Source organism: Channa argus, chromosome 9 (assembly GCF_033026475.1).
Source record: "Channa argus isolate prfri chromosome 9, Channa argus male v1.0, whole genome shotgun sequence".
NCBI lineage: Eukaryota > Metazoa > Chordata > Actinopteri > Anabantiformes > Channidae > Channa > Channa argus.
In genome coordinates this window covers 3173447-3193226 of record NC_090205.1, presented here as the reverse complement: position 1 = coordinate 3193226, position 19780 = coordinate 3173447, and the positions used below count along the sequence as shown (strand labels likewise).

Here is a 19780-nt window from a genome sequence, read left to right as displayed (position 1 = left end):
TAACGACCAACAGTTGGACCACTTCAGTCCTGTGAAGGAAACATCTGACAGCTCAGCATTCCTTTGGGCCTCAGGCTCATGGCGATGTGATCCAACATGAAACCTTCCCTTCCCCCACTGTCACTTTACCCGGACCTCAGAGATAGGGTCATAGGAACTTGGCCGGGTAAAAATACTGGAGCCCTTCAAGGGCAAGAATGATGTGGAGGAAGAACAGAGGGCAAAACGGAGGCTAAATGCCACCGTAGCACAGCGGAAGAGAAGGAGGTACTGCATCACCTCATTGAAGTGAATGGGTTTGGCTCAAATAGTCTGTGTCCCTGGCAAAATTTATTTTCATTTTCAAATAAAAAATGAGGAAAGAAAAGAAAGCTGTTGTCCAACTGCTCTGACAAATAGGTAGAAGAAAAAAAGACTTAAAAGGGATTAAACTATGAAAAATTCCATCCTCAATTTCAGATTGATTTTCCTTGTGACCTAGAAGTTAAAACTATTCAGTTAAATTAGTTGTTAAAGTGACTTCAACAGTCATACGCCGGCTTTCAACGACCAATAAAGAGCAGGTATGGCAAGGGACCATCTCCTTTTGGAGAAGGCAAATGTGCTGACATGAAGGCAGATCCCCTTCCTTCCATCCATATGTTTGTTGGATAAGATACAGACAATTCCTCTCTGAAAAACTCTACACAAAACTGTACATAATGCAGCAGACTGGTATCTACAAAATGTTCCACTAATTTTGTTTACTGCAATTTAACCTGCATATTTGTCCAAGGCCAAACGGGTCATTTCTGTTGCCAGTGTCTTGGCCTGAAATGTTGACACCTCACTTTAAACACGCATGTCATTGTAGACCTTTGGCAAATTCAGTTACAGTTACTGGGTAAGCTCCCTTTTAAAGAAAGACACTGACCTGCTGTCCTGAACCTGGCCTCTAAATCTGAATAAATCCAAAGCACATATTTGAAACCATAGTCCTACCACAAACGCCAACAGGCCCAACCTGGGCCTCTTTCCAGGAGGTTGATGTCATTTAGACCACACAACAAGTCATCTGTCATATGCCAACAAACAAAAACACAGGAAAATACGTAATTTAAGTAATTCTTCTAGTTTGAGGACTGCTCCCACAAATATTAAGATTCCTGCCACTGGTTCTGATTTTGTGCGAATGGACACTTGAACTGGGTGGTTCCTTGCAGCATTTAGAACACTGTTTGGTCAGGAAGGATCATTCCTCTGCTTGTTTTCTAACCGGCCCTGCAAATACCCACTGCTGATTACCTGGATCAGATGTATTCAGTCAGCCAATCAGAAGCTAGAAGAGACCGAGTCATTTTGTCTTTCCCCTCTCCACCCTCATCTGAGATGGTGCCTTCCAGCTTCTGATTGACTGAAAACACCTGATGCAGATTTTCAGCAGTGGGTAGATGGAAAAAAAGATTGGAATGGTTGGAAAACAAGCAGATCCAGGATCCCTGAGGACCGGGATTGAGAACAGACCCAGATGGTTCAGTTAGGACGGTGGTTTTAAAGCTTAAACAGCTTCCCTTAAGTTAAGAAATACAGACCAAAGTAATGTACTGATACTCACCTAAACAGAAAAAAGCAAGACAATTATGTCTCTCTGTTGCTGTTCTGTGACCTAATCTCATCCAATAGCAAATCTTCTCACTTCTTCACACATCAATACTCCCACTCCAATGATGGACCATGATTATGGATGTTGTCAAGCAGTAGACAACAACGAATTACACAGCACATCAGCTGGCAAATCATAAAGATATTCAAATATAGAGTTTAAAGACAAGCATGTCTGATATTTTAGCAAGTAAACGTTTTCCACTACGTAATAACGGATTTGGCTCCATCTTAAATGAATACGATAAAAGACACTCGACTGGGGAACTGCAGGCTCGCGCGTCATGGTCACAGAGGTATGCATATAGCATTATTTATTTTATGGATAGCTGGGCCTCTCTGGCTATAGGAAATAAAAATGTCTGTTGTGCAAAATGACCAAATGATTCATGTTAAAGCAGATGTGTGGAGCCAAACGAAACAGTGCTCTCCTGGTTATTGTGACTCCTTATTCATAACGGCATTTATTACGTGTAAAATGACATGAGGCAGGCCATAAAAGATGTCACATTCCCTCATCCCTTATACTGTACAGCACATTTTAGAAACACCTGGAGTGTGTAGCTCACATTACTGCGGCCTGCAGGCCTCTCCACGTTTCTACATCTGGACATGCAAGCTCCTTAATATGTTTGTAGGATTTTATAAATGAATTTCAATGCAGACTTTTGCCATCACATTCTTCACACAGAAACACACCCAGCTCCTTGCATCGTTCCATTTGCTCTGCTCCATCCAGCTCTTCACCTACACCGTTAGCACAAAGGCAGTCTTAGCTAATGCAGGCATTGGGAGCTTGCCAATTTGGGACTCAAGTCAAAGCAACATCTAGCATAAGCCACAGGAGTAGGGCAGAGGTGCTCCACCAGCTGTGAGCTCCCAACCCAGACTTTGACCTCTGAATGTTTGTAAGAGCAAAGCTAAATAACAGACTTCATAAGGGAATATCTCTGAAAATCTCTATCATTTTCATGATGTTTAAATTAGCTCAGCAAACAGACTGGAAGTAGGAAACCTCCCAGCCTCCAAAGCACCACATCTTTAAACACAACATCTCCAAATGTTTCATGTTTAGATACCATCTTGAGTGCAAGCTAGTCCTCCATAAATTCTATTAGGCAAAGCTGGTTTTTCCCGTGTACAGAGCTTGAACTGAACTGACCACACTGATGAAACGTTAATGTATGCAGAAGATAGAATACAGCCTTGTTTAACCACCACCCCAAAGTCATTATCATCGTTATAGAACTGTACATGTAAGAAAGATTTCTTTAAACAGCACTTACCACTGAAATGCGTTGTAATGGAAGTAAACCATACCAAGGCCATATAAAAAGGCAGCATTCTGGGGGGGGGGAACATAAAAATGGTTATACACAGCATCACGGACATTATATAGCAACTTTACAAGACTATTGTTCATAACTTGAAGCTGAAAATTCTAAATTATATTGTTGAGGGTATTGACACTGACTGATTGTTGGTGGGTTCTGATGAGTAACTCTCAGACTAGTAAACTAGGCTCTGGTCTCATACATTGAAAGTACGTAAAGCTTATCAACATCGTTGTTACAGTTTACCATTTCCCACCACTTTTTCCCCCATGTTGTTTTGTGTAATCTGTGATCACAAAGAGCCCTGAGATGTCAGGTCTGATCCCACCCCCTCTGTTTATGGGCATTTCCAACAGTGAATCACAAAGCAAACAGGCCTGTTCATCCACACAGAGGACCGGTCGACAAGCTGGACGCCATCATGTCACAGCTGATTAAATAGATGAACTACATTCCTTGAGCAGAAAGTGCAGACAGTCAAGCCAATATTTTATAGGTAAGATTGTAATAATGTAAAAATGTGACGTTCAGTGAATGATCAGCTTCTTCTTCTTGTTCTTCGTCTTTTCCTTTGGGTTGTTCCCTTTCAGGTGTCGCCACAGTGAATCATGTGCCTCCATCTAACTCTGTCCTCTGCACTCACACCAACTAACTTCATGTCCTCCCTCATTACATCCATAAATCTCCTCTTTGGTCTTCCTCTAGATCTCTAGTGAATGATCAGCCTTTAATTTATTTAGGCTGCTAGCTGTGTAAACGGCCAACTCTTTCCAACCTGTTTGAAAAACAGTATACATTTTTTCAGTGGTAGAGCGGGTTCGAATGCCACCCCATGTCCCTACTCAGACACCATAGTGCCTTTCCTGAGCTCAGGTAAAATGGGAGTGTCGTGGCAGTTCCGCTGTGGCGACCCCTGATGGGACAAGCTGAAAGCCGTTGATATGGGATGTTTGTCTCTTTCAAACATTTGTAGTTATATCACATTTTATAAAATGTAGTACTAGTCGAAAACTACATGTGAATGTCATTCTGTAAATGTAAAGAGGATGTTCAAACACAGACCAAAGGCACAGACCACACAACAGCTACAATCTTGCAGCAACAACTTGCTGCATCATGCAGCAAGACCAGACTACTGTTTCACCCTGTATGTAATAAATATCTTGTTAGAACAACACATTTTCCTCGTACAGCATTTACAGACACCCAAAACCCTATTTGGCGCCATACTAAACACTGCAGGAAAAAGAACCCATGCAGAATGTTTTCTAGTTGCAAATCATTTCAGTTACATTTAATTACATTCTAAACATCTCTCAGAACAGTTACTTAAAAAGTCTGGGAAAAAAAACATCCCACCACAGCTGTTCCTCTGCACTGTCTTATGCTATCTGACCTGCCACTGAGGTAATGCCTCAACAAGAACCAGGACTATCCGATCCATTAGCTCACTCATGTCAGGGTTCAGGGATACTTGCTGACAAATTTGCTCTCCCTTTTAATTGGGGAGCAGAGTTTCTAAGAACCACGGTTATTGGAAATCTGTGTATACATGCAGCAGAAGAGTAACCTGAATTCCTGGTAACAGGAGACCCTCAACAAGGAAGATTTGGATAGAATCATCCCTGACTAACAGCATTTCTTGCTCCTAAACTGCTGCTTTTTCACAAATAAATGAGAGCCATGGCAATACTCAAATTAATTTTGAGATCACAGCAGCGACAACATAAATTTCACACATCTAGTTAGTTGTGGACAGGCAAAGTATGTTTTCCCCATGGACTTTACATTATGGTTGTGATTTGAAGCTGGTGCTGAGATTGTTTCTTAGCACCACGTGGGCAATACATAGTTTTGCATTTCATGTATGCATGCCGTTAATTTCTGACAACATGGACAAGCATCTCTACAAACAAATGCAGGCTTATTGCGTGTACCATGTTGTGTACACAGACAATTTATGGACAGCAAGTATTCCTCAGCTCCGTAGCCTTACGAGCTGCAGGGGAGCTGACATTAAGGCTAGCTGCATAGCACACACCCTGGAGACAAGAGTCAACCATTTATATGTGCAATTTACACAGGAAGTTGGCTGGCCGGGTCAAACCGAGAACCTTCTTTCTGTGCAAACTACCACGGAAATACCTACTATGCTCGAGTTCAACTATACCCACAGTGTGACAGTCCTATAGCTACTGAAAGCCAAAGGACCCATATAGTCACGATATGGGTCATTTATTCTGCCGTTCAGTTTTTAAAAAAAATACGTTTTACCCAAAAAAATATCACCGAAAACACTACTCTGCACTGCAATGCACATATGCCAGCACAGGGTGCACTAGGACACGTGCTGCTGACTGCCATTTATTTCTTGGTGTGTGTGTGTATGAATACCATCCTGTACAACAACAAAATCCCCAGTGAAGGTTTTATAGCTGTACAGGATGGTGTTGATTAAGAAAAAAACACTAAAAGCATTAGGACAGGGAAATGGGTTTTCATTGCTTGGCTCTATAGGCGATTAACATTACAGTGCTGAGCTATAAAGAGTAAACGCTGTATACAACTGTTTATATTTCAGTGGTCGTTACATTCACCCCACTTAACAACCAACTTGGGCAAGTGTTTCACTAAAGCAACAAGCCCACAATAAAGCAAGAAGTGAAGATGGCTGCAGTACAAAGAGAGATGATACCAAGTGCTGACTTTTAACTTCAGCTACTGGCTGTAAAGACTAATCAAATATTAAACACAGCTGAGTTTAGTTAGCTTTCTTTTAATTTATTCTTCCCTTTTCATATTTTTAATGTAGTATTTTATTATAGTAAAGTATCCAGTTTGCTGTGTAAAGCTCAGCCTCTCTGATCATGTGGTTGGAGGGAGTTGTTATCTTTGTTTTTATCATCGCTGAACTTTTTCTGCTTCAAGCTGTGAGCAGGGCGTCTGGAGCTGGAGCCGCTCATTTGTTTACGGTTGGGAACAGCTGATCGGGCTGCAGCAGACCGGCACCGTGAATTTAAATTTCGTTCTGACTTTAAACATCCCGGACGAAATAAGAAGAAAAACAGCGGGAGGTCGCAAAGCTGGTAAAAAGCTGAAGGGTGGAAAAGTAAACAGGCGAGTGAGGGTGAGAAGATTACAGCCGCATCTCCCATCACTGGTTATGGTCAACGTGAGGTCTCTGGAGAACAAGGTGGACGAGTTGACTGCAGTGGTGAGGAAGGAAAATCTCTCTCTCTCGTGTAAACTAATGTGTTTCACAGAGACATGTCTGCAGGACAGTTTGTCCGACACATGCTTCAGTACAGTGCGGGTGGATCAGAGGACGACAGGTGGTGTCATACTGGTCATGTTGCTGTGAAAGAAAGAGTCTGTTGCCCGGACACTGAACTGTTGGCGGTGGGCCTCCGTCCTTACTATAGTTCCAGAGAGTTCTCACACCTCATGTTGATCGCTGTCTATATTCCTCCCTCTGCCTCCTCAGACGTTACATGTGACGTCAAACACTCGGTCGCAGCCAGACTTCAGACCTCAGGTGACTTTAATCATGCAACTCTCTCCAAGACCCTTCCCACCTTCACACAGTATGAGGACTGTCATAACATGGGGGAGAAGAAACTGGACCTGATGTACTCAATGTTAAAGAGGAGTTGTTTTCTTACTTATTGATCAGTGGTTTGGATTTGTTTATTGTCTTGGTTTGGTGGAAGTTCTCTTGCTTTCTTTCTACTTTCACATGGAGACCAGCTGTAACAGGGCAACACAATTTCCCTATTGGATCAATAAAGTTGTTGGATCTTGAACTGAGAGACTGTGGAAATTTGTTAATGCACTAGAATGTTCGTGCTGTTATAACTGTAGTGGAGTGTAGGGTCTGTAGTCAAATCAAGACCATGTGGACTAAAAACTTTAAAAAAAAGCAGCCACTTCCCAGGAAAAATATCATTCACAAGACATTTTCATTTTAGATGTTTTCACGTGTGTGGCTTTGTGCAAACTCACCTTCCAGTAATCCGACTGTAAACTGAAGTACCTCTGGTATGCAGATAACGCTGATAAAATAGTGAGATTAATAAAAGAAGATGATACAGAGGGAAGAAGAGAGACAAGAGAAGAAGAAGAATAGTTAGGGACCATGTTAAAAGCACAAATCCAAATCATATTCTATGTGTAGGTTTTAACAATGTTAACTAAAATAGTGCGTGCAGAAAAATTAAATCAACAGCTGTGCACATTAAATTAGTTGGCATAAATGGGGGTCAGATTTGTAGAGGTATGAGAGTCAGAAACACAGGCAGAAAGAATTATACATTAATATTGTCACCTTTTTCAAAGTCCTCTAGCAGGAGGTTGAAATGTCCCAGCTGACAGAAAATGTCTGGGTCCACTTTCCCCTCTGCTTTTAGGATGAGGGCCTCATAGCAGCTAACAGCCTACACAAAGAACAATAGCAGTGTATAGTTAGAGCGGTGCTACAATAAAGAATACACAGTGAAACAGTTGGTATATACTATGATCTATGATAAATCTACCAAATTACAAATAGCTGGTATGATTAGAACTTGATCTTAACACATAGGCCAGTAGATCACATTTATCAGAGGTGATTATATACTACCAGGTCTAACAGGGCTATTTTGCATAGTGCCAGTTGTGTGCCCAAATATAGTCTGTGTCAGTCAGTGCTTAAACAACGGCTAAACAAATTACTGCTGACAGCCCATACGGCAGGCAGGGAATCATTCCTCAGTGATTAGTGTTCACATAAACAATTGTTTGCAACAAAACCTATCCATCCATGCACCATCTTAACTGCTTATCCTGTTCAGTACTGTGGGGGGCTGGAGCCAATCCCAGCCGTCGATGGATGAGAGGTGGGGTAGACCCTGGACAAGTCACCAGTCTGTCTCAGGGCCAACACAGAGTAGCATACAGAGACACAAAATCATTCCAACCTACAGCCAATTTAGAGTCAGCATTTAACCCAACATGCATGTCTTTGGACTGTGGGAGGAAACCAGCGCACCCAGCACAGGAAGAACAAGCAAACTCACAAAACTATTATGATAAATGCAGTTCCTCATAATAGAAATTCTGTACATAATGCAAAAAACACCTATGACCTACTAAATCTACTCAGCGAAGGACTGTGTTAAAAGAAATCATCACACTGTGCACACAGTACTAATTTTACCAGTTATGTACGAATAGTACAGTACTGTTACTGAGGTCATTCTAAATGGACCCAGACCTTTTAGTATCACTGAGACCACCTCAACCAATGTTTGTAATACAATAAGTGGTGCACTGAAAGATATATTGCTACAAAAAAACAAGGAAGAACACAATCTCACATGGAACTCTAATCACAGGACTCCCTAAAAAAAAAATCAAAGCGTATAAGCTCATCCAGACACTAAAAAGACAGTAAACGACAGTGAACGACAGTCCCCACAGGACAATCTCATACTAGGGGGATAATGACTGTTTTATTTGCTGGCCAATTAATCATCATCGTGGCTTTAGTGCATTTCAACAAGACTTTCTGTATATTCAAACGATGGGGCATAATTCACATGTGCATGTATTCAACTAAATCATATTTATATCCCCGGACAACGCATTGTAAAGTGACCAACTGGACGTCATGCTCCTTTCATCACTTTGACACCAACGGCATTGATTTGAAAAGTTAGTTGGGCATTATTATAGTCTGTGCCCTAATAGTCACAATCAAGCCACATTACAACTGAAACCTGCCATCATATCCTCATAAACGAGGAAAAACATGAATCTTAAAGTCCACAGAAGTGTCCTTCCTCAAATAAAAAGTCTGTTCCACATTTATAAACATGGTGCATTACTATTAGAAATTTGGACGTGTAATTCCAACTCATCCTTTACACTATTTAGCCAAGTTATTAATACTTGCTAGAATCTATGCTGGGACAGTACCAATGTGAATGTATTTCATTCTTCAGCTTTGCCGGATCTACATCAGTTTAAGCAGTGCAGTTATTGCTCTCTGTTCCGCCTCATTATGGGATGGAAGAGTTGAGACAGACAATGTATTAGGAACTGGGCATCTCTGTATATTTATGACACCACTGAAATACAAACGTGTTTAATGTAGCACAGCGTTTTGCAAGAAAACAACCACAATCAGAGCTTGTTGCAAGTTTATTGTTAGGACGTGAAGTGGACCTGCATGCATATCCCTGAAGGACAAGCGAAAAGTAAGTACGTGCACGGCTGGGCCTGATCTGATAGTCCACCCTAACAAAACAACGTCCCCCCCCCCCCGCTCACCATACAACGAGAAACCCCAGCAGCCACATGTTGAAGAGTGGAATCAAGCACAGGCAGCGTTACGGTAGTTGCACTGGCTGCTGCGTGTGCACCAAGCAGTGCAGCGTTCGAAAAGTGGGCGCCCGTCTTCCGCTTTAATCAATCATCTTTGTTGTAAACACTGAGCCCCCACCACGATCTCTGTTCAGCGAACGTGGATTAGCTTAGCCACTGGTGCTAGTCAGCTAGCAAGCGCTTGCTGGGTCTTTTCTTTCTATCCCCGCCATCTTGAGCAAAGTCAAACAAGCATTATTTTTGCAGCCCGTGAACTGCCACGGTGTTCTCGCTTCTCCTTCGACAAAGTCAGCGAAGTGTTGTCGCGCGAGCGAACATGGAAGAATCCTGCTAGGCAGTTAGCGGCTAACGGTACATGCTAACAGAGTGAGCTGACGCACAAACTCTGGCTGCGGTTCTCGCGGATGGGACGGATGGTGGAGTGTGTTACCACCGTTTCTGTTAACTTCACGCCTCTCCCGGCCATACATTTGCAAGACACGTGCATTCGCGCTTTTTCGTGACTAACGTTCGCAGTAAAATGTCCGATTTGTTAGGCTCACGTTGGAGTCTCCTTAGTTTACAACGGATGTTTGCCTCAACATTAAATGTCATCCGCAAAAGTGAGCAGTTGTTGCACGAGGGCGTTTTCTTCGCGCACACCTGCTTCTCCTTGTGGACCATAACGTTTTAGCCATAGACACGTTTTTTTTTCCAAAGCTATCACGTAGCATGTACCTATTCTCCCAACACCCCTACGACACCACGGATTTCAGCAGGGTGTTGTTTCATATGGCCCTGCAATGTTCCCGTGCGCCAACGACTTCAGCAGTCTTTTACATTTCAGGACCAAATAAACGAAAAATCCGTCCGAAGTGCAAATGTCGCTGGTCGTTTGCAGTTACCACGTCCCAAAAAAAAATAAATTAAAAAAAATTGCCCGGCGCTGGTTCCGCTTTAAAGTTGAAAGAAATCGGGGCTTGTGTGTGTCGCGGCTAGTCAAATAACTAGCGTGGCGTTGGCAGGTCTGTACCACTTATTTCAGGTGGGATATGCACTAATCAGAGGAGATAACGGACAGAGGAGACTGTGCTCCCATTTCTGTCATACCTTTAACAGCAAGGCCTTCGTTCTGGCGCCATCTTCTTGAAGCCTATGAAATCCAAACAGAGAACTGCGAACAGAGGACAGACAACACACAGACGGTTCCGTATTAGTTGGGGACATTTACATTTGTTGTTTCAAACTGCGCGAAGAAACACAGAATTTGCAGAAAAGGGAGCGGCTGAGGCTGTACACGCAGCGGATGATCTAACCTGTCAATTCCGGCCAAGCTCTCTTTCTCATGCGCCGTTAGCTTCGGAAAGTCCTCTTCGATTTCAGTCGCTTTTCCCGACGCCATTTTCTCCTCGTCATTACCAGCAACGCCGAGACTCCGGGCAGCAGCAGCGGCGGCGACGGTGAGCGACACTCCGCACGATTTCATGGAGAGAAAACGGGACGATTAGCGGCACCGAGCAACTCCGGCAAAATGCAACAACAACGAGAGTGTTGCACACCTATCCAGGACTAGAACGGGGCGTAGCGTAGTTATTGCCAAATCCTCAAGGAAATGATCCCTTCAAGTTACCTTCCACACTCATCATTGTACATCAAAACACAGCTTGTATTCCAGTGGCACTTTGTGCATGAAGTTGATGTGATGGTGGGATTTTGGAGTGAGTGTTATTTGATAATATCGCAAACTTCCCCAACCATCGACTCAAAGTTGTTGTAATTGTGTCACATAGGCAAACGCACGCCGCCACCGTCGGCACGCCTTCCGTTTTCAGTGGCCAATCAGCGGCAGCCGGTCACGTGACCCTTTCCAGTTAAACTTGTTGGGGACGCGCGGGCGAGCACGCGCACGCACACATGTAATGGCACTCCAAGACCCACTCCCCCCTCACTTCTGCAATTGGTTCTTCACGTTATTTATTATTACGTAACATAATTCTAAGGCAGTCTATTGGTTACAACAGCTGTCCCACTGGGGGGGCGGATGTTTGTTGCAACAACCCAAATTGACAGATAATCTGCACAATAAACCAAACATGTTCCAGAATGCTTAAATTCACATAGTCACAAACTATGCAGATATTAATACGATATTCATTAATTTTATAGAAAAAAAGCAGTAAATTGCACTACAGATACAGTAGAAATGACAAAACAAACGAAAACAGCATATACTCACATATACTTTCACAGTGACTATATCATTTATTGTCAGCTCATCAGCGACTTTAACCACTTTGACCTTCATGCACATTTCTCCGACATTAGATGTCCTTACATATAGGACTGCTATTTCTCCCAAATGTTTATGAAACTTCAGTATAAAAATGAATTATAATAATCATGATTTAATTTAGCCCTGTGCTTAACAAAAAAGAACATTCTTGCAAGTGATGTCATAGCACTTTTTATACAGTGACTTCATAGGAAATGGTGCCGATGGTGACTGCAAATATGCTACCACTCTGTTCTCTCTTTAATTTATCTAGTTTTTGGTGATTATTAATTAATTAATTAATTAATTAATCAATATTATATAAATATGTTTCAACACAAACAGGAAGGTATTACAAACTAGTGGCTTTTACTTAAAATTAATGTGAAATTTCATTAAAACACGGTTTCTATAACAATTCGAATATCTGAGACCAACCCAGTGAAGTTGGTAAAGGAAATCAGCAAACTCCACTGGAGCTGCACCGAACACGTGGCGACATTATAGTATGTCCCATGATTGTTTTGTTTAATGGTCAGCTGCCCATAGAAAATGCACCAACAATTAGCACCGTGGAATTACATTTGTTAGGCAGAAAGTGAAATGGACATGTAAGCTTATGAGAAACTTATGTTCTGAGACAAAAGAGGCTTTCTGCAGCCCCAGAAGTCAGTTTGGATAAACATTTACAACCCAAACAGAAAATGACGCCTTAGTAACTTAAAGTTGTTATTTTGGTTTGGTCTGTACAATATTATGCGTTGATTCCTACTATTTTCTAGTTTTATTATTATGGTTATTATTGTTTCTAATAATCTAGCTGTTGTTTTGGTGTGTAAAACTGGAACGTAACTAAAAGGACAGGTTGCTGCGGAGGTTTTCTCCTTGATTTAGATTTTATCTTGACTTGTCGTCCGCTAAATGACTAAATGGAAATGTACATGTTGCGTCATTTAGTTTGACGGTCCAAATTATGCAAATGACGTCGAACGTGCAGGCAGCCGAGGACAGGGCAGATTTCAAAATGGCGACCCGCAACAAGGGTAAGCAGGCCTACAACCTAATTACATCTCGTTCGTAACAGATACACGAGGAATTTTCTTCGCATGGTTTTACACGTCAAACATGTTGCTGAACAGTTACCTGGAGTTTCCTCAAAACTCTTTACGTCTCCGCTTAGAAATCCCATTTTGTGTCAAACATACTTAGCTTACTTTCGTTTCTACGCTTAGCTTAACTTGTGCTAACTTTACTAACAACTTTACGTTGGACAACGGACTTGATATTAGATACCTGTGTCATTTAGCTCAACACGTGAACACACTATACTTTATTACTAGTACCCAAATATTGCTTTAAGTTTGGAACTTCGCCATCTTTACCTAATATGGTTGCATTGCCTTTTTAGGCAGCTGTCATTGCTGCAACGCTTTATCACCATTTCATTAAATGAGTCAGTGATTGTAACGTTATGCTGTTTGCATTTGTCCATCAATGTACAGAAATGGAAGAGGAGATTTACGACAAGGTCGTAGACCTCACGGAATATGCCAAACGCCAGCGATGGTGGAACCGTCTTTTCGGGAAGAACTCCGGGCCTTTGGCGGAGAAATACTCGGTGGCCACACAGATAGCCATAGGGGGAGTGAGTGGATGGTGAGAATTCCATTTGAAATGACCCGAACTTCCTCCCGTGCCCCCAGTACTTCTCCCCTTTCTGCTAATAAACACAGAACTTTTGACTTGCTCAGATACAGTTCCGTTTAAAATTAGGTGCCCTACACGTGATCTTTGTAGCTTCTTCAAATTTGCGTCGCATTATTCTGTGTAATTTTCTCTCATATAGCCTCATGTATTTTCTCACTGATTTCATCATCACATTAAGCTCTTTCACTATCTTTATTGATATTATCATCATGTGTCACATTGCATAACTCGTCTGCACGCTAAATCTTTCATTTTGATAGACATTTGTATAGATTGCTGTGACATAGCAATATAACGATACATATTGTATGAGAAAAATAAAACATCACTCATATTACGTCACATCATTTATGAAGTTATTTTTAAGCAGAGCTCGAGCTTGTTATAGTAATATGCTGTATTATTACATAGATTATCTAAATTGGGATATTAGATTTTGTTCATATCACACAGCTGCCGTGCTGTGGCATTGCAGTGAAGTCCTTTGAACCATGAGCCTTTTCCCTGTGCTCCTCTAATCCCCTGAGTTTCCTACTGTCTGAATGAAGAGAGCTCCCTTGGAGATGCAATTGCTTTAATGAAACTTAAATGGCATCAGTTAGGAAAACAAATGCCATGCTGTCTACTTTACATTGTATAACAATGCTTTTACATTTTATAGGCAGGACACAAGACAAAATCTTTAGCACATTGTTAGGCAATTCACTGTGGTGGGGTGGTTGTAATTGTTTTGATGTTAGATTAATATTCATGTTCTGTCTCTTGTTCATATTAGGTGTGCAGGATATCTTTTCCAGAAGGTTGGGAAAGTAGCCGCGACAGCTGTGGGGGGAGGTCTTCTGCTGTTGCAGGTGTTCTCGCGTCATTAGGCCTAAACACATAAAAGTTACACCTTTCAGCAGTTATTTCGAAGCGTTTTGATGCATCTAACACTGATCTGTTTTCCATGTGCCTGCTGCTTTCTTCAGATAGCAAACAATAGTGGCTATATTCAGGTGGACTGGAAGAGGGTAGAGAAGGATGTCAACAAAGCCAAGAAACAATTAAAGAAGACCACCAATCAAGCAGGCCCAGAGCTAAACACATTTGTTGAGAAGGTAAGATATTGTGTCGCCTTTAAGTAACGCTGGGTATCGTTAAAAAAATCCGTACCAGTACTAATACTGATACCATGACTCCAATACCGGATCGGAATGATACTTTTTTGATACCAATTTTATACAATAAATTTGAACAAAAAGACAATTGCTTTATGCCTTTTTATTTTTCAGCACCTTGGCATTTCCAGTGAAAGCAGTTTTTACCTTCATAAAGAATAAATTAAATTTAAACTGACAACTAGGGCTGGGTATTGGAAAGAGAAATAACTCAGTCCCAATACAGATACCAACATTTTACAATACACCTTTACCTCATTATTCTTATCACCTTGGCATTTTTATACTTAAGCGTTTTTACAGCAATAAATAAACCTGTTTAACTTAAAATTGTCTACTAATATATCAATTAATAAACTTTATGAAACATGGATTTGAAGCGGGAACCTCCATGTAACTACATGTCTATACATCCTTAACCAGATCCACTCTAAAGAAAAATATTACAGTACAAAAAATAAATAGATGACACAAATGTTTTCAATGCAGAATGTAAACTTGCAAGTCAGTGTCGAATGCTGGATGCTTATTAGCTCACCGATGCTGGTGAGATGTATTCATTAGCTATTGTAATTTAGAATGGAGGACAAGGCATTTTTTGATACTCGGTAGCATTGAAGGCAGGTCAGCGCAATAAAAGTGTTGACGTTGTGTAACCAGCCCTACTTTTTGAGGTTGGGCGATATCTGTTTAAGAGCATATCACAATATTTTATAATAGTTTTGCAACTGCAGCTGAAATTTTTATTTAGTAGCTAAAAATAGAATAAGAACAAAATATTTACTTTGAATCAAAATATATTGTTTGGCATCATGTGTTCTTCCTTCAACTTGTTTCAGTGTTACCGTGTTTTATTATATGGAGAACCACTGGAAAACAACCATTCTGATTTTAGTTTTTACGTTTATTACTGTAGTTGGTCTAACAGCTGCTTGATGTGGTGGAACAAACTTGATGTTTTTTCCTCTTTTGTTGATACTGGTACACAGCTTGCAAATCACTACTTCATTCACATCTGAATTATTATTATTTTTTGGCTGAACAACTTAAACTTTTCCAGTGATTTTCCGCTGAAACTTGCTCAGACACTTCCAACATACATAGCCTTTCACTGTGCTTTTGTGTCTGTAAGCCCAAAAAAAGCAGGGCACTATATTGGAAATGTTGACACTAATATGACACTAATCATGGCGAGAAATCAAAGTTTATCATTGATAATATAATGTGGCGCTAGTTGCTTTGTTTTAAGTGTTTACTTAAATAGTGACCAGAATTTCACTATTAGTTTCTTTAGATTATTTGTTATCCTCCCATCACACTTGAAAATGAGACAATAGGAACATCCTTGTGGTCTTGTGGTTCCCCCATGTTTCCGGTCTGCACGAGCATTTTCTCTAGCTATTTAAAACCAATTTACAAAAAGTCTTGAAAACTTCTTCACATCTTTAGAATTTATTCAGTCTGACTAATTTAACTTTAACTGTCTGTGTTCATCTTGAAGAACTTAGGAGCAACAAATAAAGGTTTTTCTTGATGTTTACACGGAAGTAGTAGCTAACTGCAAGGACTGCTAACACAATATTCGTTCTTTTATTTTTTATTTTTTAAGGAGACACAGGTTATGCCTGCTTAAGAAAATTTGTTTCAGAAGAAAGAAAATGTGATTAATGTCATGTGTTTGCTCAGTTATATCTGTAGTGAAATAATGTCAGATGAAATTGAAAATAACTACTTATCATACTGAAACATGTTTTCTGTCTTTTTTAGTCCACAGTGTTCGTGAAGAAAAACATTGTTGTCACAAGTGGTTTCATTGGAGGATTCCTGCTCGGTCTGGCATCTTAGGGCCTGCGGAATGAGAAGAGTCTATTTCTGATGTCACAAAAACTAAAGGGAAAAAAGTTCATTGCTTGGTGGTTTGTTCTAGTTCAAGTGTTTTGAAGGCAAGACACCAGTTGCTGATTAGCCTGTAGCTTATGTGTTGGAACATAAGCTGCACATACTTTTGTCTACCTGGAAACTGTACCTCTATGTGATATGTGCAGGGTTGAAATGAATGTTGGACTGCATGGCCCTCTTAAGTACACCACTTTCTGAGCTAAATAATGATACATATCATGCTATATTATTGAAAAAAGACATGAAGGTTATCAGAATGTTGCTTTTTTAAACATATTTATTTTTACCTAGCTGATATTGTGCCAGAAAGAAAGATTATATTCTGGTATTCACACAGTCCAACTACAATCAAATTCACATGGCTGGTGGTGTCCACAGGATTCTGTCGTTGTTAAGTATATTTTTCAGTTTCAATATAAGTTTTAGACATTGTAAACAGTCATCTTTAAGCCTAAAAGTTTAATTTTATTATTAAGTGCTGTAAAATATAGGATTGTTAAGCGTAATTAGATGTGCTACATGTTGGGTTATGCCAGTCTCTCCATATTTTTTATATTTTGTTTAGCAATAAATGGATGCTTTAGGTACTGAAGGCTGTGGTTTGTCTGCCATGTAAGTTGGATGAACAAAAATAAAAAAATAAAACTGTTAAGCTGCTTCTCTTTTGTTGTATGATTAGTTATGTAATTATGTGAAATATGATCAAGGGCACACAAGTATGATTTTACTTGGACGTTTATGATGTGAGCTTGGTTTAGCCTAAAGCGCTGGTTTAAGTGTTGATAAAGAGTAATGAAAACGTCCTCTGTCTCTAGTTTACAGACACGTCATGTTAAGTGTATTTAGTCTGTAGTTTGTAATTATACACTTTACATTCTACTCAATACTCAATGTTGTTGGTTTTTTTTTATACGTTTGTGCCGCTACTATCATTTCTGCGCATGTGCCAACTGGTTGCCAGGAGACGCTCCTAACAGGTACTTCCATGGTAACCAGTAACAGACGGTCGAAAATTACCAGCAGCTGCATGAAGCAAATGAGCGGACTATCTTAAATATCACCGCCATGGCTTTACCATTTCTACCTGGGAACTCTCGCAACAGACACGTAAGATCACTACATTTAGTGTATTTTACAGAATTGGTAAAACTTTAGAGCCAGCAGGTGTTGAGCTAATGTTACAGGCTGAGAGGTAATCGTTAGCTTCTGTGCTAATGTGTTAGCTAAATTGAGCAATTAAAAAAAAAAGTCATATATTTCGTTGGCCACTGTTTTTTCAATGAAACTTTACAGAATTAAGAATTCTGTTCAAAAACACACACACTTAAGTAAACTGTGGGCAGCAGTGGTGAATACAAATACATGTACTTAAGTAAAAGTAGTATTACCACACTGTATAACTGGCTACTCTGTAGGAAGAGACAAACATGGGAAATGGTACTTAAGTAAAAGTACAAAGGTAGACTTACATGTATTATATCACATTAATGTTGCAGCTGCTCATGTCTGAGTTTATTTCTAACGCTCTGCACATGTTTGGATCTTTACATGTTTTGTTTAGAATTAATGTTGGCCAACTTATGAATTTCACACTGGAGATAAATGTATTGATTTGGTAAAGTAAAAGTAGGATCGTGGCTTTGAAAGGTAGTGAAGTATTCAAGTAAAATAGAAGTAGCTCAAAATTGTACTTAAGTGAAGTATTTACTTCAACTAAATATAGTGTACAGTATAAAGCTCATGAAGGATTCTTAAGTTTTGAATGAGTCCAAATATTACTTTCGTGTTTAAATAAACACGTTACATTTCACCTTGCTTTTATGCTTTTCACTTAGGAGACCATCATCATTAAGTCATTCAGAAGTAATTAGTTAATATAATAATTCCACATGAAAGAAAGCATATGTCATGGTGCTTTCTCCATCTGTAATACAGCTGGTGAAGGAAAAATTCCACAAGTCACAACATTTCGAGTATTTCAAGGGAGTTCCAATGCTGGCGGTGTCTGAGAAGCCAGGCATTGGAGGAGAGCTTTTATTCGGGCAGAAGATTAAACCAAAGTACTCGGTCTACCCCCAGGGACAAGGCAGTGGGTTACCAGCATGGGTAGCCTTTGACAAACAGGTGACTTTATTTAAGTGGATCCATTTTACCTCAGCAATTAAACACATGTTGTTTCCGCTACATAAGTATGGAGTATCCATTATGTGTCTTAGCATACTCACACTTAAAATAAATTATGTCAGGGATTTTTTTCACCGTTGACTCCTCGAAAGCCAGTACTCACCTAAGTTTAGGCACTGACTAAATTTAGACATTAAAAGCCACTTTTTCTCTCTAGACTTTGTGTTTTGAAGCATACTTTCAGGAAGCTGTGCCGGAGGCACGGGATGAGACCTACAGAATCAGAAAGTGTCACATCTACTTCTACCTGGAAGATGATACCATACAGGTGGTGGAGCCAGAGTACAAGAACAGTGGCATCCCTCAAGGTGAAAAAGACCCGTTTCTCTTCATGTGTAACTCAAGGAAAAACAGCGTATTTTTCATGTACATTTCTTGCATTCAGGATTTAAAATAGTCCATTGGCCAATGTAAAGAGACACCACACTGAGACATTGTGAACAAGCTAATCGTTGCTCATTGCTCATCAATTTGTTTCTTGTGGCAGGGACATTTATTCATCGCCATCGCATACCCCTGCCTCCCCCAAACGATGACCAGTTCTACAACGTTTTCCATTTCAACCTCAACCAGCAGATGGTGCTGTACTCTCGCACATTCACTCTGACCAACTGTGATTCTTTTACAAAGAACTTTCTTACTAAACTTGGCGTGCGTCTAAATGACTCTGCCCCTGTTCCTGATGACCCCTACAGCAATCTCCGTAAAGAGGTAGGCTCCAGAGTCAGAGCCTTTTTTGTAAAATTCAGTTTTTATTTGTTTTAGGCATTCCCAAATTAATATTTAAAACACGCATTCCTCTCCTTGGAGAGAACAGTTTCTAAATCAAAAAGGTAAAACATGTATGATAATATGTATCACCATATTTCATGTGGTCCTTCTTCCAGATTGAGAAAAATATGACGCCACTTCGGCCGTATGAGCGGCGAGACACACTGAAGCAGTTTCTAGAACATGACCGTGAAGTGCTGTGCTTCTACTGCTTCTGGGACGATACAGAGAGCATGTTTGGGGATCTGAGGGAACTTGTTCTGCACTACTTCCTGGCTGATGACACTTTAGAGATTTTGGAGGTTGTCTCCCCGAATTCTGGGAGAGACACTGTCCCCAAATTTCTATGCCGCAGCAAACTGCCAAAGGTGAGGCATCACGGGAGAAACTGTACAAACAGCACGTCAGAGTGTCTCAGGAGATTAGAGAAAGCAGAAGGAAACATTTGTTAGTGAAAATCCTAAATACTTTAG

The 19780-nt window shown here is 40.4% G+C and overlaps 3 protein-coding genes across 8 annotated transcripts in view; 2 read left to right on the top strand and 1 right to left on the bottom strand.

Moving 5' to 3' along the window:
- kdm6a (lysine (K)-specific demethylase 6A) overlaps nucleotides 1–11117 on the bottom strand; it is a 38444-nt gene extending 27327 nt beyond the window's left edge. The window contains exons 1-5 of the mRNA XM_067517230.1: nucleotides 10634–11117; nucleotides 10428–10491; nucleotides 7300–7408; nucleotides 6978–7027; nucleotides 2928–2986 (exon numbers count right to left, since the gene is read on the bottom strand). Of these exons, the coding sequence (XP_067373331.1) occupies nucleotides 2928–2986; nucleotides 6978–7027; nucleotides 7300–7408; nucleotides 10428–10491; nucleotides 10634–10803 (452 nt within the window). The 5' untranslated portion in view covers nucleotides 10804–11117. The remainder of the gene's footprint in view (nucleotides 1–2927; nucleotides 2987–6977; nucleotides 7028–7299; nucleotides 7409–10427; nucleotides 10492–10633) is intronic.
- A 1383-nt stretch (nucleotides 11118–12500) lies between these two features.
- fundc1 (FUN14 domain containing 1) lies at nucleotides 12501–17004 on the top strand. Its single transcript, XM_067517228.1, has 5 exons — nucleotides 12501–12632; nucleotides 13092–13245; nucleotides 14072–14147; nucleotides 14265–14393; nucleotides 16221–17004. Exons 1-5 carry the CDS (start codon nucleotides 12563–12565, stop codon nucleotides 16296–16298), a joined length of 507 nt encoding a protein of 168 aa, XP_067373329.1. The 5' UTR covers nucleotides 12501–12562; the 3' UTR covers nucleotides 16299–17004.
- A 336-nt stretch (nucleotides 17005–17340) lies between these two features.
- efhc2 (EF-hand domain (C-terminal) containing 2) overlaps nucleotides 17341–19780 on the top strand; it is a 28880-nt gene continuing 26440 nt past the window's right edge. For all 6 annotated transcript variants that reach the window (XM_067517225.1, XM_067517226.1, XM_067517224.1 and 3 more), the window contains exons 1-5: nucleotides 17341–17459; nucleotides 18288–18476; nucleotides 18694–18844; nucleotides 19024–19247; nucleotides 19424–19675. In XM_067517225.1, coding sequence (XP_067373326.1) covers nucleotides 17418–17459; nucleotides 18288–18476; nucleotides 18694–18844; nucleotides 19024–19247; nucleotides 19424–19675 — 858 coding nt within the window. In that variant the 5' untranslated portion in view covers nucleotides 17341–17417. The remainder of the gene's footprint in view (nucleotides 17460–18287; nucleotides 18477–18693; nucleotides 18845–19023; nucleotides 19248–19423; nucleotides 19676–19780) is intronic.

Excerpts from the sequence above, each read along its gene's own strand:
- fundc1 (XM_067517228.1), top strand. The coding sequence starts at position 12,563 with ATGCAAATGACGTCGAACGTGCAGGCAGCCGAGGACAGGGCAGATTTC. Across the intron at positions 13,246-14,071 it reads ATAGGGGGAGTGAGTGGATG|GTGTGCAGGATATCTTTTCC; the intron begins GTGAGAATTCCA and ends TGTTCATATTAG. Across the intron at positions 14,148-14,264 it reads GAGGTCTTCTGCTGTTGCAG|ATAGCAAACAATAGTGGCTA; the intron begins GTGTTCTCGCGT and ends TGCTTTCTTCAG.